This window comes from Heterodontus francisci, chromosome 9 (genome assembly GCF_036365525.1).
Source record: "Heterodontus francisci isolate sHetFra1 chromosome 9, sHetFra1.hap1, whole genome shotgun sequence".
NCBI classification, from domain to species: domain Eukaryota; kingdom Metazoa; phylum Chordata; class Chondrichthyes; order Heterodontiformes; family Heterodontidae; genus Heterodontus; species Heterodontus francisci.
Genome location: NC_090379.1, coordinates 46,240,297 through 46,256,620, shown reverse-complemented (window position 1 = coordinate 46,256,620; position 16,324 = coordinate 46,240,297). Strand labels below are relative to the sequence as shown.

Here is a 16,324-nt window from a genome sequence, read left to right as displayed (position 1 = left end):
TCAACACCATCTAGGACAAAGCAGCCCACTTGATTGGCACCCCATCCACAAACATTCACCCCCTCCACCACCGACGCAGAGTGGCAACAGTGTGTACCATCTACAAGATGCACTGCAGCAATGCACCAAGACTCCTCTACCACCTAGAAGGACAAGGGCAGCAGATGAATGGGAACACCACAACCTGCAAGTTTCCCTCCAAGCAACACACCATCCTGACTTGGAACTGTATTGCCATTCCTTCATTGTCGCTGGGTCAAAATCCTGGAAGCTGCTCTCTAACAGCACTGTTGGTGTACCTACCCCACATGGACTGCAGTGGTTCAAGAAGGCATCTCACCACCACCTTCTCATGGGCAATTAGGAATGGGCAATAAATGCTGGCCGGGCCAGCGATGCCCACATCCCCATAAACAAATAAAAAACTGAACTTACATAACACCTTTAATGTAGAAAAATGTCCCAAGATGCTTCACAGAGCAAATGGAAGGGGTATTAGGAGAGCTTATTCAAGAGGAATTCGAGCCTGGGATGTTGGCAGGAGAGTAGGAATGCAGAGGTGTTGTGATCAGTTGGGGTAGGGACTGGAAGAGAAAAATACCTGAGAGGGGAGAAATGAAAGGTGGCATGACCAGTTGATAGGAAACGGAGAGAACGAGAGAAGGGCCAAGAGAAAAAATGAGAGAGACTCATGGGGTGAGGTCCATTTTTCCCCACAATGATCACTAGGAATCCATAGTAGTCTGACAAAAATGTCTATTTGACTTCAATGTCAGTCCAGAGGCTTTCTTTCTCTGGGTAGGTTTTAAATTTGGTGTATTTGAATGAATGTCAATGAGTCTGAAGCTTTAATGAATCCCAGTTACTGCTGTAATTTTTTATGTTTTAATATGTTCTATGTCCCTAAAGGAGAGAGTCATTTCAAATGCCTAATACGAATATGCAGCTGATGGGTACCTGGCCCAATCAGAGTGCCTGTTTATTCATATAGAATTTTTAAAGAAGTCATGTCCTGTGAATTGTTTTGATAATCTTGTTGCAATGCTCTAATACTTCACAATATATCATGAATGAAATTTGCATGTAATGGATTTATAAAAAAAACTAATGTGCCAAGACAAGTGGGAACTCAAGCTTCTACGTCCTATGGGAGTTTATTTAGAAGCTGTAAATGAATATGGCTGTGCAGTCCTTAGAACAGGTGTTAGGTGAACCTGACTTTCCTCATACACATCTTTATCTAGCACTTCTGTCTCTGTCTCTGTAATCACAAGGGAAGCGCCGTGTGATGCATTGCAAAGGTAGGTCTGATTTGTGCAATATTCTAGCTCTCTGAACGTTCCTGTTTCCTAGCTGTCAGGTCTCATTCACGTGTACACACAGCCTTTTCTGCAAGCATGCTTACATCTTCTTTGAAATGCAAAGCTTTCTTATCTGGGAATCACTTTTCAATGCAACCAAACTTTCCAAGTGCATTAATCAGACTTTCCTTGGAGCCACAACAGCCCTGGACTTTGAATATTTTGTTAACTGGGGAAAAAAACAATGAATTAATGAGATCTCCTGAATGACTCATAGATCCTTGTGTTGTCTTTGAATTTGGCTTGTTGAGTCATGTGACTGACGTGCAGAGAGCTATGCCACATGTCATGTTGCTTGCCTTTGAAAAGTGCTGCATCAATTCACCAGTGTTTGAAGAATAAGCATCTTTCAGGATGTACTGTCAGTTTTTAACATCTGCATGAGAGTTTGTCAAAATGTACTAATCTCAAAATTCTTGTAGCTGACCTAAATTTAGTATGGAGACATAACTCTCAGTCAGGAGTGACCTTGCCAATAATCACATGAATGATAGTCGACGAAACACAGAATTGAATATAGTCTTTTGTTAGCAGCAAATCCCATTTAATGAGCAATAGACAAGCCTAGCTTGAGCGACCATGGGTATTTTTGTTAGTAAATTAAAGCTTCCTGTGTTAACTGTAGATATAGAGAGTAATACTTTGTTTGGGTGATAGTGTAAAACAGGTGATAGTGATTGAGGTCAACAAAAATAAAAATCAGGAGGAATGTAAAACGTACTACCAACTCTCTATCACCTGTTTCACACGATCATGCAGAGTCAAAATCTACCTCGTGGACGCAAGAACCATGGACCCAAGATGCTTTAACGATGGTCTTAGCACTTGTGCTGTCCATTCAGTATTCTTATCGCACCAATATAAGTATCATTTCAATTTTCTCTATTGTGAAAGCATCAGAAATTCTTTTTGAGAGTTGTATTTTAACCCCAAAACATGCAGTATTTATGACAATAAGCTTTCACTTTCAATTTAAAGTTAAACACAGCCTAGATAAGAAAACTGCCTGGAGTAAGTTGCTAATGCTTACATCCTCTGTTTAAAAAGAGACAGATAATTGAGGTGCACACTTGTAAATCTTTATCCAGTAGATTTTAATAATGGTGCCGATGTTTTAAGAGTTGAGAAATTGTTAAACAATATATGTTACAATAGTGAGAACTAAGAGTGTTATTTTTCATGAATACTGTTAGACATTAAAATCTAACTGAAAACATATCTATAGTCATCTGTAATCATTTTATTACTTCTGCCCTCCCATTCACTCTGCATCCATGACCATTCCATGTAGTTTCAGTACAGATAGTGCTGAATCAGACTCCAAAACTGATTGGTTCTCCTGAGAGCAGTGCTGAAATCCTTGGTCTGCTATTGAACCAGGAACCAACTGTTCAAGAATCTGGAACCGTCTCAGCTAAAACTGTTGGGAAGCTTGGAACTCGCAAGTCACCCTCTCTGACCCTACCATTTCCTAAAAGCCCAAGTCAGATTCTCATCAGCCCTACTGCCACGTCGAGATCTCCAAGTTTGATGAGCCCACTTAAATCCCCTAGTCAATACTTCCAGATCTGTTTTTAACTCCTTACCTTTTACTGTAAGGAATATGTCTGTTTTATTTTGTTCTGCATGTCTACCACACATATTTCTGTCATGTTTTTTCTCTATCATGCTTTCATTCTTTTAGATTTATTACTGTTTTGTGGCTTTTATTTCACCTGCAAGACAATGCTACTTATTAGATTTCATGTTTCCTAATAATTAAGAACACAAAAGCATCATCAGCCTAATCTCCTTATGTTTCCTGCATTAAATTCTTTGCTTGGATGTATTATATTGATTAAATAGCATGTTGTGCCACTGATACTATTTTGGTCATATGGAATGTTGTCACAAATTGTTGCGATTTGGATCATTTTGCTTTATTGTTTTGACATTCGCAACACACTGCATGTAATGAAACTGTATGAAACCTTTCATGTAATAAAGACAGTTACAATTTTAAATCAAATTCTGGTGTTGGCTGTACTTCAATTTCTCCGTCTCTCTGTCCCTGTCTCTCTCTCTCTGTCTCTCTCAATGTCGCTGTCAGTTCATCTGATTTTATTGCACCTTATGTAATTGTAATTAAACAAGCATTCAAGAAATTAGCATTGTATTTTCTGTCCTTTTTACAGAGGAAGGGTACGTAAAAATGTTCCTGCGTGGGCGACCAATCACCATGTATATGCCCCAGGTTATTAAGGAAACCTACAGTCTGGAAGATAAAGGTGAACTCCCAGCCAAAAAGCTGAAGCTAGACTGGGTGTATCCTTCAATTTGTAGACTGCAATGTTGAATTATTTAACTTTAGCTATGTACAGTTGCTAAACATTGTTTTTATTTCAATAAGCCATACAATGTGTGGTGAAAATGAGCAGATTTAGTAATGAAAATCATTTAATAAAATGAAGGCTGTACTAGATTCTCCTCCCGTGAAAATGTCCTGAGGGCTTGATTCTATTTTCATATGACTTTTGATGGCTATCATTCTACATTTGTGCCTTTTAAATTCCACATCCCAGACACAAAACATATATTAACCAGTTTGAAAAGTATTTGTCTGTTTTCATGTTGATTCTTTCATATCCATTATGTATTCCCCATGCAGTAAAATCCTTGTAGTCTTTTAGAAATGTTTTACTCAGAACACTTTTTGGAAAGTTGCAGTACTGTATCGCCTCATGTCAACTGATGAAACTTTTAGATTTGTTACTGTTTTGTGACTTTTATTTCACCTATAAGGCAATGCTACTTATTAGATTTCATGTTTCCTAATAATTAAGAACACAAAAGGATCATCAGCCTAATCTCCTTATAGCCAAATATAGCCCTGTTACACAGAGGGCTGGATTTTCCCAGCTCCTCGGTGTAGTGGATCATGGCGGGGAGGCCTGCAAAGTACTTGCGGGAGCAACCAGCCACGACCCACCACACCGAGAAGGCCCTGCCGGATATTAGCAGCGGTGGCCCCCGGGCCTTCATTAAAATATTGAAATGAGCTCACTTCATATGCAAATGAACTTACCTGCAGCCGGCGGCCGTTCAACGCTGATTTTACAGCCACCGGCCACAACTCACGTTGCTTCGGAACTCCATACGGAGTTCTGAGGCGAGACTCTGGTGGGGAGGGGGGAGGAATAAAATTATCTGGGTGGGGGTGGGGAGTGGAACAAACAATCCTTATTGGCTGTGGGGATGGTGGGAAGGGGTTTAGGATCAAAGGGAATAAAGTTCGGGGGGGAAAGGTTGTGAGTGAGAGCTCACATTTTTGGGGGGGTGGAATAGGGCATAAAACTAATTATTTATGCATTGGGGTGGTGGGAGAGGGGATTTGAAGTTTTAATAAAATTTTATTTTAGTTGATTTGAAACCGTGTCACTTTAAAAATGTAAATGTCTCCTGAAGGGCTTCAAGCCCTCTAAAAATGGCGCCGGTGCCTGCGTGGTGGTGCCGGAGGCCGTTGCCGGGGATGCGGCATCTGCCCCCTTTACGTCATCGAGTACGGCTGCTCCACCCCCTCCATTTAAATGAGTCCCCTTAATATCGCGGGGGCTCTGCAGCGGCTGGTAAAATTCAGGCCAGAATTTCTGATGTTATATTGTAGGTCTGGTTGAATGTAATTTTACCAGTCTGGTCCTACTCTTACTGAACCAGAAGGACCTATTGAATTCCACAAAGTTGTGGTCTGGTGGTGAATCAGTGCTTTGTGAGGCCAAGGCTGACAAAAGGGGCTGCTCCAGCACCACAGCATCCATTGTACTCAATGACCTGCATTAATGTTACAATCCATTTTGCCTACTCTCATTATAGTATTACCTTTTCCATAATAGCAATTGCAAACCAGGGATACTTGACATTCTCATGGCTCATGGAGTGGAGATGGTACAGGCCAAGCACTGAGGCCACATTAAGACGTCAAGTGATTACACTTGAAGCTAAGTAAAACAGTAGAGATATAGTTTGATTAGTAGGAGCAAAATGGAACAAGGCATAATGTTCACTCTGATATCACACATAAGCAATACAATGATGTTTCCCTGAAAGTCTTTGCTTGAATGCCACCCTGCTTGGCAAACTCTGGAAAAAGTTCAGCCACACACATTTCAGCAGCCATTATGGCCCTGAAATTCCATGTTGAGAGTTATACTTGATTTGCACCAATGTGTTGGAGCTATGCCGACTGACGCTGTCCAGAGCTGAATCTGGCAGAATTCCTTGGATCAAGTCATTCACATATCCATTGGAGGACCTACAGTGGCTGCTATTAGATTAGCCAATTTGCTGATCGGAGGGTGGGGGAAGGGAGCAGGAAGGTTTGGGGGACAGATTGATCTAGGTCCCAGTGGGATAGGACAGCTGGAATAGATCTACATGAGGCTGCCATTTCTCAGAACCACAGCACATGCCAAGCATCCAGCCATTCCTCTGGGAGTAGCATGGTGGTGACACGTAGGAGGTAACACCAGGCTGCCCAGCTATAAGCTCCAGAGATACAGAGAGCAGCGGCTCCCTGCCATAGCAAGCTGCTATAAACACATAAGACACGTGAAAAGTACCGGATAGCAAAACACATACAGTTTTATCCAGTCTGTCTGACATAATTGCAATATCTTGTGCGTCAAAATATATTATCTCCCCACCTCATTCAGTAGTCGTGTAATCTCCTGGGAGAGGTGCAAAAGCATAAAAGCTTAGACCAATAAGGGAAAAAGTATCTGGAAAATTATGAGGTTGTGAAGGACATAGATGGCTACAACTATGTGGGGCATGCAAGCTGGAGCATACTGCAGAGCCCTCCCACCTGTAAAGGCAGTGAATCCTTCTTAAATGCAACCTCAATACTGCTTCCTCCATCCGGTTTTGTTCCTGCTCCACAATGATATGCCCTTAGGGAATGTAACATCTGCTCTGAGAAGCCTAACTATGAGTGCCGGGGGTGGGGTAGATGGGGTCAAAATCTCCTGATGCAATCACAACCAGAAATAAACCCAAGGGTGGCTAGTTTCAAACATTTCTCACTTCTGTCCGTCTCAGCTGATCCTGGAACAGCTCCAGCTTATATATCTCAACCTAATTTACCCCATGTGCATTGTCAGAGTAAACCCAGGAAATTTGGGGCTGCAATGCAATGATAATATATGCTAATAGATGCACAGGGCTAAGCCGAGGATTGTGGGTGGGGCCAAATTACACAATGAAATTTGGGGGCAGAATGGGATTTTGGAACGATAAATGGTTCCCACCCCATTTTGCTGTTCAGATTTTTTTTTTAAATTTGTTCATGAGATGTAGTGGTTGCTGGCTAGGCCAGCATTTACTGCCCATCCCTAATTGCCCTTGTACAACTGAGTGGCTCGCTAGCCATTTCGGAGAACATTTAAGAGTCAACCACATTGCTGTGGGTCACATGTAGGCCAGACCAGGTAAGGACGGCAGATTTTCTTCCCGAAAGGACAATAGTGAACAAGATGGGTTTTTACAACAATCGACAATGGTTTCATGGCCATCATTAGACTAGCTTTTTAATTCCAGATTTATTAATTGAATTCAAATTTCACCATCTACCTTGGTGGTATTTGAACCCAGGTCCCCAAGGCATTAGCCTAGGCCTCTGGATTACTAGTCCAGTGACACTACACCGCCATTCTCCATGTACCCACCACAATTTAATACTGCAAACCTGCCAAAAAAGGCATAGAAATTCAGAGTTTGCCTCTTTAACCTCATTTGTGAGCAACGTTTATGGCAATACTCATGGCAGTGCTAAACACTGGGCTCAGTTTGACATTTTCCATCACACCAATTCAATGTCCTAACTAGATGGTGTTAATTCCTGTAGGCATTATCTCGATCATCTGTTGTAACTTTGGAGGAAGATCTGCAGAAATCTCGAAGAAACCACATGAACATTGTTTCCTCGATGTTTCTGTGGATCGTCCACCAGAGTGTTAATGGTAGGTTAATTATGTTAAAGATACACAGGTGAAGGGCACTGTTTAAATAGGGACTTAGAGCAGATATAAAGAGAGCCTGCTGGTACAAGGGGGGAGGCAGGAGGCAGAGATATGTAATTCCGCATTCTTTGAATAAACCACATTCAGGAAAAGGATCTGTGTCTAGCTTCATTCTTCATCATTTGACTTGGATCTGTTTAACACAGAGTTAGGGTGGTCAGTCAGGAGAAGCTCCAGGGAAATTCTAGCCCAAAGATTCTAGTCTTTTGCCCATATTCCTATGTAACAATATTTGACTATGTAAGTATTTAATGTATGTTCAATATAGCATAGTATTTAGAATACCAAGGATACAACTTATCCAGTTAGAGCATGTCCCTCTCTTTTTTAATTTCTCTCCTTTTTGTTATTCATTTAGAATTTATTGTACAAATAATTTACTTTGGACGAAGGGTTAAGTTAGTTATATTTTCCTCCTTTCCTGTGCTGTTGTAAGTATGACAGATGACCCACATTTTTGAGATGTTCCTACTACTACATTTTACTCACCCCGGTTACTTTAAAACTAAGTACAAAATCCTTGGATCAGAAAAAGAGTTTGAATTTATTTGTATGACAACGAAAATCAAGTTGCACTAGACCATAGAAGAACCATAGAAAAGTTATGGCACAGAAGGAGGCCATTCATCTCATCGTGTCTGCACCAGCTGAAAAACTATCCTCCCAATCTAATCCCACCTTCCCGCACCTGGTCCGTATCCCTGCAGGTTACAGCACTTTAGATGCAGGTCCAGGTACCTTTTAAATGAGTTGAGGGTTTCTGCCTCCAACACCGATCTGGGCAGTGAATTCCAGACACCAACCACCCTCTGGGTGAAAAAAGTTTTCCTCATGTCCCCTCTAATCCTTCAACCAATCATCTTAAATCTGTGCCCCCTGGTAATTGACCTCTCCGCTAGGGAAACAGGTCCTTCCTCTCTGCTCTATCTAGGCCCCCCCATAATTTTGTACACCTCAATTAATTCACCCCTCAGCCTTCTCTGTTCTAAGGAAAACGACCATAGCCGATTCAATCTTTCCTCATAGCTGCAACTTTCAAGCCCTGGCAATATTTGTGTAAATCTCCTCTGTACTGTCTTCATAGCAATGATGTCCTTCCTGTAATGTGGTGACCAGAACTGTGCTACAATGCACACTGCTAAATAAATGTACTGGTGTCAGCCTGATAGAGCTAATTGTTTTCCCTAAGGCTAAAGTGTATTAAACCGAAGGGTGAGAATTTTTAAATAGTATAAAAAAGTCCCTCAGAAGTCTTAAATAAAAACAGAAAGTGCTGGAAATACTCAGCAGGTCAGGCAGCATCCGTGGAGAGGGAAACAGAGTCAACACTTCAGGTCGATGATCTTTCATCAGGACCTTTTTACAGAATCCTTTTTTTTCAAATTTGTTCTTGGGATGTGGGCAGTGCTTGCAAGGCTGCATTATTGCCCATCTCTAGTTTCCTTGAATTAGAGTCATATAGGAAAAACAGCTGGAATCCTACAGAGAAACATAGAGGTCAATCCTTGCATTTTTAGAGACGGGATACAGAGAAAACAGAATTTGTTTTTGTGTTTCTTTGCCTTTATTTTCCTCCCATTAATGTTTTAAAAAAGACACAAACCTTTAGCTTTCTACTGCAAAAATGACATAGTCCTGCCTTGGCTTTCAATGTTTTTGCAACCAATTCAACTGGTACCAGCATTGTGTCTTTTAACTTTGTAGTCAAAGTGTCTCAGAATACAAACCAACTCTTGACCTATGTGAAGCTTCACCTGTTACTCCGGTTAATGTCCTTGACAAATAGATCAGTTATGGCTATCGAGGCCGGGATTGCCGCTGTAACCTGTATCTTCTGCCAACTGGTGAGATTGTGTATTTCATTGCATCTGTGGTCGTACTATACAATGTAGAGGAACAACTTCAGAGACATTACACTGGCCACAATGATGATGTCAAGTGGTAAGTTTTAGAAAACATGCAGGCAAATGTGCCATTTTTCCACCCATTGCTTGTTGCTGTGAACATTAACCCTTTTTTTACAGTCAGCATGTCCGCTAATCATGGTTGTTACAAAACAGCATGTCTGATTAATCTTTTCTGACCTGAGAGCAATTGATGTACATCTGTTTGCGATAGTGGAGGTTTTTAATGTTAATGGGAAATATGCTGGAAAGTTTCTGATGATGTCATGTCCCTGATTTTTAAACAACTATTTGCACTTATTTGTTAGCTGATCTCTCACACTGTCAGTGTGTTTGTTTTAGCTCTCCTTGGGATGAAATTGCAAGTGTTAATGACATTGAAATATCACCAGGCTGTCAGCTGAGATTGATGTAATAATGGGTATTAGCAAATCTAGTTAGGAATGATATGAGTCATGTCTTTGCCTTCAAGCAACAGCTGACAGATGTTTTTCTTTTCACAGCCTTGCAGTCCACCCTGACAGGATCACCGTAGCAACTGGTCAGGTAGCAGGGATAACCAAGGATGGAAATGTGTGTGGTACTTTTTATTCATCCCAGTAATAGTTAATGTAAAGTGAAATAGGACATGTAGGCAGATAATGCATCTCATTTACTTTGATTGGTGTTTCAATAATGGACTCTCCGACAGTCTATTTGAAAGTATCTCTATTTGTTTTAATGATGTTTTAAGTCACCAATTTAAACTGCAACAACACAATGAAGAAATCATGTGGAAAATCTATTCATATTTCCAGTAAAGATTGCTGAGCCATTTTAGAAAGGCTTTATTGTTGACTGGACTGAAGTGAAATTAATCTGCCTCTGCTTTATCTGTATAGCAAGCTGCCCCTCATATTCGAATCTGGGATTCTGTTAGCTTGAATACACTGCACACAATTGGAACAGGTTTCTTTGATCGGTCAGTAACCTGTATTGCTTTCTCAAAATCGGTAAGTGTAAGGAGGTGTTCACAGAATAGAGCCCTTTCTGTTAAACACTGTAGGAAAATCTATTATGTGTGTGTGCTTCCATTACATTTCTTTTTCAGAATGGAGGGTCTACCTTGTGTGCAGTGGATGATTCTAATGACCATGTTCTTTCAGTATGGGATTGGCAGAAAGTAGAGAGATTAGGTGATATTAAGGTATTTCCTTTCTATACATTTTTATGCTGATGTTATTGGATTATTGCAGATATTATGTTTAAATGGCTGTTAAGGCAACACGATAACAGTCAAAATTATTTATATTGTAATCTGTTTTATCTGATCTGGTATTATTTTTGTCTTGAAAAGGGGGAAAGTAGGGGAGAGTGTGTACAAGGGAATCTATAGGCCACATTATAAAAATGAGGTAAACTGCAACTATGGCTATAAACTGCATATAAAAAGAAAAGGTAACTGCAGCAATTGCATTTAGTTCAAATATTTATCAATTTGTGTTTCACATCTCTAACATTCAACAGCTTGCTGTGTTGACAGGCTCCCCCATAGATCCGAGAATTCAGGCGTTTAATTAAAGGAGATGTGAAGTGGACAAACGCTTGCAGAACATGCCTGTTCACTTGTATTGATTTCCACCTACTTAGTTTTTTACAGACCAATTTGCAGCCACCTGTCTTTATTATAGTGTTTGATCAGAAAACTCTATAAGGATGTTTGAAATAGGCTTGATGTGGAATATTGATAGTTTCATAATTTTACATTGAAAGTAAGAGTTATCTTCCCTAATTCAGAAGCTACAAAATAATCTTTTCAGGCACAAGTTCTGCTGTTAATTCCCCACCTCCACAGTGGGGAGTTCCCTTATGGCACAATTTTAAGGCTATCGTCTACTAATTGAAGTTAACAATGCATATAGAGATTGCTCCCAGTGGTAGAATGTAATTGTAAGATATGGGTGTATTCCTGTAATTGAGTTTGCAGTCTGTAATAAGTAGTTAGGGAGCAGGAATGTGAAGAATGGTCTATACTACTCTTGTGTGTCTCCTTTTGGATGGTTGAAGAGTAGCAATGGCAACTGCCGGAGACCAGCTTATCTGCACATTCTCCTAAAGGAGAGGGGAAAGTAATGAAGTGGCTGGGGTATTCCAACAATTAGTGAGGAAAGACTTAATAATTCAGTCAAAGCATGTGTAGGTCCCAGAAATGTTCCTCTGAAGTTAACTGTGTTTGTACAATTGGTGGCTATTTAGAAACATTATATATGAATATATGTTCACTTGTATCCTTGCCAGTGTTCAAATGAGCCAGTATTTGCAGCAGATTTCCATCCAACAGAGACCAACATCATTGTTACCTGTGGGAAATCACACATTTACTTTTGGACACTTGAAGGAGGCTCCTTTGCAAAGAAACAAGGATTGTTTGAGGTAAGTTTGCATTGTATAAAAATCAGAAGGACATATGTTTTTCATGTAAAATAAATTCTTTAAATATGGGCAATGGAAGTCAAGCATATTGCTCCCAAAGTATAACCTTGTACCAGTCACATGATTCCTACTATGGGCTTGTACTTGCTACACAAAGATGAATGGTAAAGCACAGTTTGAATTTAAACTGGTATAATTCAACCGGAATTAAAGCTAAAGGGAATGAGAATATTCTAGAAACCAGGGTAAATCATTTAAAAGTGACAACTGACACAGGATTTCTGTACTATAGTCAACAGGTATCTGTGTTTGTCTGTAATCTCTAGCAAGAGTGTAAACTCTTAAGATTAACGAGTGATTTTATTTATCTAGGGAATATGAGTAAGCATTGTTTTCATTTTGACTCAAACAATTCGATAGGGATGAAAATAGAACTATACTTGTGTGCAACTTTTTCCAATTAATTAGTATACAACTGGGATTCCCATGCATCTGTTTCTAGGAGGTTTGCCCATAATCATTTAATGCTATGTCCTAATCCAGGAATACAGTATTTTTTTTTACTAAAATGTTCTGTCTTCATGTCTCATAACAGCAGCACATTATTTTCCAGGTTGTAAAAAATTGGACACTGATCAGTAATCATAATTGTGCACACTCGCCCAATTCCTGACATGCAACAGGAATACCTGGTAAAACCTGGTAACAGTAATGCTTAGGACGCTAAAAAAGATGCTATTAAGTTCCAACAGAAAGTTCACAAACAGAAGACTACATTGTAAAAGTAAATTGGCTTTGATTACATTCAAAGTTGTAACCTGAACTTGGAGTTCAGATGATTTGATTGACTGTGAGAATAATGATGTCATCCATTCCCCACAGATGTTTTCAAAACAGTTCCAACCATCAGATTTTCTTTTTCTATTTCTACAAAGCAAAAGTACTTAATTCTAACTCTTAGGCTGCAAGTTTGTTCCTCAGTGGAGGCTGATGCTTTAATTTACAGACACCATAAATGAAACACTGTTTGTTCTTACAGATAGTTTAAAGTGTCATGTCACAACAGATATTTGGTTCTTCAAATGACTTGAAAATTATTGTATATTGTTCTAAAAAAAAAATCTAATTTTAAATGCTATCTCATTTATCTGCTTCTTCATAGAAACATGAGAAACCAAAGTTTGTGCTGTGTGTGACCTTTGCTGAGAATGGTGATACAATAACTGGGGATTCAAGTGGAAATATTCTAGTCTGGGGAAAAGGTGAGATCAAGGTGGACTTTACTTTTCAAGTCACATTTTAGTTCTATTTCTCCTAAATACTGGTGATATCTAATTTTAATTTCAGCCATTAAATCATGTGTGAAGTACCATGAAAGGACACTATTCATGAATAAAAATTTTATCACTGAATATATTTCTTTCTTTCTTTTGGGCCTCCTTATCTCGAGAGACAATGGATACGCGCCTGGAGGTGGTCAGTGGTTTGTGAAGCAGCGCCTGGAGTGGCTATAAAGGCCAATTCTGGAGTGACAGGCTCTTCCACAGGTGCTGCAGAGAAATTTGTTTGTTGGGGCTGTTGCACAGTTGGCTCTCCCCTTGCGCCTCTGTCTTTTTTCCTGCCAACTACTAAGTCTCTTCGACTCGCCACAATTTAGCCCTGTCTTTATGGCTGCCCGCCAGCTCTGGCGAATGCTGGCAACTGGCTCCCACGACTTGTGATCAATGTCACACGATTTCATGTCGCGTTTGCAGACGTCTTTATAACGGAGACATGGACGGCCGGTGGGTCTGATACCAGTGGCAAGCTCGCTGTACAATGTGTCTTTGGGGATCCTGCCATCTTCCATGCGGCTCACATGGCCAAGCCATCTCAAGCGCCGCTGACTCAGTAGTGTGTATAAGCTGGGGGTGTTGGCCGCTTCAAGGACTTCTGTGTTGGAGATATAGTCCTGCCACCTGATGCCAAGTATTCTCCGAAGGCAGCGAAGATGGAATGAATTGAGACGTCGCTCTTGGCTGGCATACGTTGTCCAGGCCTCGCTGCCGTAGAGCAAGGTACTGAGGACACAGGCCTGATACACTCGGACTTTTGTGTTCCGTGTCAGTGCGCCATTTTCCCACACTCTCTTGGCCAGTCTGGACATAGCAGTGGAAGCCTTACCCATGCGCTTGTTGATTTCTGCATCTAGAGACAGGTTACTGGTGATAGTTGAGCCTAGGTAGGTGAACTCTTGAACCACTTCCAGAGCGTGGTCGCCAATATTGATGGATGGAGCATTTCTGACATCCTGCCCCATGATGTTCGTTTTCTTGAGGCTGATGGTTAGGCCAAATTCATTGCAGGCAGACGCAAACCTGTCGATGAGACTCTGCAGGCATTCTTCAGTGTGAGATGTTAAAGCAGCATCGTCAGCAAAGAGGAGTTCTCTGATGAGGACTTTCCGTACTTTGGACTTCGCTCTTAGACGGGCAAGGTTGAACAACCTGCCCCCTGATCTTGTGTGGAGGAAAATTCCTTCTTCAGAGGATTTGAACGCATGTGAAAGCAGCAGGGAGAAGAAAATCCCAAAAAGTGTGGGTGCGAGAACACAGCCCTGTTTCACACCACTCAGGATAGGAAAGGGCTCTGATGAGGAGCCACCATGTTGAATTGTGCCTTTCATATTGTCATGGAATGAGGTGATGATACTTAGTAGCTTTGGTGGACATCCGATCTTTTCTAGTAGTCTGAAGAGACCACGTCTGCTGACGAGGTCAAAGGCTTTGGTGAGATCAATGAAAGCAATGTAGAGGGGCATCTGTTGTTCACGGCATTTCTCCTGTATCTGACGAAGGGAGAACAGCATGTCAATAGTCGATCTCTCTGCACTGAATATATTAGAAGTCAGACATTAGATGAAGGGCTTTCTTCAACAAATGCCCTTGTGATTGTACTTCATAATTTATAGCAATATATCTTGCAATGTTGCTGTTACGACCAAGTGAGAGAGGGGTCTAGGGTTCCCTCTCAGCCTTCACCTGGTTTTACAGTAACAGGGTTTAATTTTAAACACACTGTTTTTAGCTCCTCCTTAGTGAATCCTTGGTCACTAACTTCCAATTATAAGGCAAAGAAACGAGTCAAGCAGGTTTCTTAGGTTTAAAGAAAAAAGATTGAACTTTATTAAACTGAAACTCTAATTCGGTTAACGCCTACAGATACGCGACGCGCCCACACTAGCATGCATACGCAATACACACATGCAGATAGAGACAGAAAAGAGTAGAAGAAATAAAGTGGAAAAGTTTGAGGCAATATCTGAAGATGGTTTTGGTTCCTGTTCTTCGAGCTCACTGTAAAATCCTTGATTGCAGTTAGGTCATGCTTTTCGTTGGGTCCCAGTATTCTTCTTAAACCTTGTTCGATGTAAGAGACTTTTCTCTGTTGAAGTTCATGTATATTCAATGGGTTCAGAGGCTTGTGAGAAAGAGATGGGAGCAGACAGAAGAGGTCTTCTCACTCCAGGAGCAAACAGTCTTTCTCGTTCAAACTCCTTGTACAATTCAGAAAAACCCAGGGTGTCAAGCAGGTCAGTCATGTGACTAGCCGGTCAGCTCATGTTTGTTTGTGGATTTTCTTGTCTTACCCAACCCTGGAATGTTTCTTCTTACACACAATACCTAGCACTCAAAGTCCATTGTAGGTTAAATTGGAAAAGGGAATAGCCCCTTTGTCCCTCCAAACACTGTCTGTGAGTGTGCAATTTTATTTTTCAGCCACGGCTGATCTGTTTAACAAGTCATTTCCTTACTCCAGCAACAGTTTAAAATCAATTTTCATATGACAAAATTAATATGCCTCATTCTTGGCAGGTTGGGGGTCTGCATGAGCCTCCACACCCAGCGGAATGAAATGCGATTTGAGAAAAGCGCATTTCATTAAAAGGGTCGAGCGAGAAAATATAAGATAGAGGAAAAAACATGCTTCTCTCTCTCTCAGTCATTCACATTCATTCATAAATCCTAAGACTTATTACAGCCTGTCTTTTCTTTGTAGCAGAGTTGCTTTAAACTGCCCTTTTTGGCATCCCAATAAACCTGTGGCTTTTTGGGAAAGTTTTTCTTCAGTTTGCCCATTTCCATAACTGGCTAGGGTGTCTTTGCGATGGTTAGGTTTAATTAGCCCTGAGTTGGAATTTATATTCCAGGAGAGGCAGTAGTGGGTGGGTCTATCCTGAACTCTCTTTCTGTGCTTTGTTGAGTCATGCAAAGGCTTTTGACTTCAGGGGATGCATGGTTCTCTTTTTTTCTGACTGTGAGGGAGGATTTTTTGCTAATCTCCCCTTTGTCCTCTGGGACACTCCTGCTTGCAGGTATTTGTGCAGACTCTACTGCACTCCCCTGTGGCACTGCGACTAGGTGAGGCATCACCCTCACAGTTTCTCTGCCCCCTACAGGTCTTTCTTTGTCTCTGCAGGTTCCTGTAAATGCTGTTAAGACCTCTTGTGGGTTGCTTCTAGTGTCTGCATTTACATAGGAGAATGTGGGGTCTAACTTTTCACATTTTTCAGGGTTGGCTGACCAGACGGTGGGGGTTTTCATCCGGGATTCCT

The 16,324-nt window shown here is 40.9% G+C and overlaps 1 protein-coding gene and 1 long non-coding RNA gene across 8 annotated transcripts in view; one reads left to right on the top strand and one right to left on the bottom strand.

The window, feature by feature from the left end:
* Nucleotides 1-16,324, top strand: part of eml1 (EMAP like 1) — a 243,796-nt gene that overhangs the window by 187,699 nt on the left and 39,773 nt on the right. For 2 of the 3 annotated variants that reach the window (XM_068038955.1, XM_068038953.1), the window contains exons 6-13: nucleotides 1,275-1,301; nucleotides 3,536-3,665; nucleotides 9,206-9,355; nucleotides 9,822-9,891; nucleotides 10,200-10,310; nucleotides 10,409-10,504; nucleotides 11,596-11,730; nucleotides 12,893-12,992. In XM_068038955.1, coding sequence (XP_067895056.1) covers nucleotides 1,275-1,301; nucleotides 3,536-3,665; nucleotides 9,206-9,355; nucleotides 9,822-9,891; nucleotides 10,200-10,310; nucleotides 10,409-10,504; nucleotides 11,596-11,730; nucleotides 12,893-12,992 — 819 coding nt within the window. The remainder of the gene's footprint in view (nucleotides 1-1,274; nucleotides 1,302-3,535; nucleotides 3,666-9,205; nucleotides 9,356-9,821; nucleotides 9,892-10,199; nucleotides 10,311-10,408; nucleotides 10,505-11,595; nucleotides 11,731-12,892; nucleotides 12,993-16,324) is intronic. The other variant, XM_068038954.1, reaches the window with a different exon arrangement.
* LOC137373720 (uncharacterized) overlaps nucleotides 1-16,324 on the bottom strand; it is an 87,907-nt gene that overhangs the window by 37,465 nt on the left and 34,118 nt on the right. Inside the window, exon 4 of one of the 5 annotated variants that reach the window (XR_010975679.1) lies at nucleotides 8,919-11,657. The exons of the other annotated variants lie outside the window; for them this stretch is intronic. This is a non-coding gene — a long non-coding RNA (uncharacterized lncRNA). Of the gene's footprint in view, nucleotides 1-8,918; nucleotides 11,658-16,324 lie in introns of those variants that run through there. 5 annotated transcript variants of the gene reach the window in all.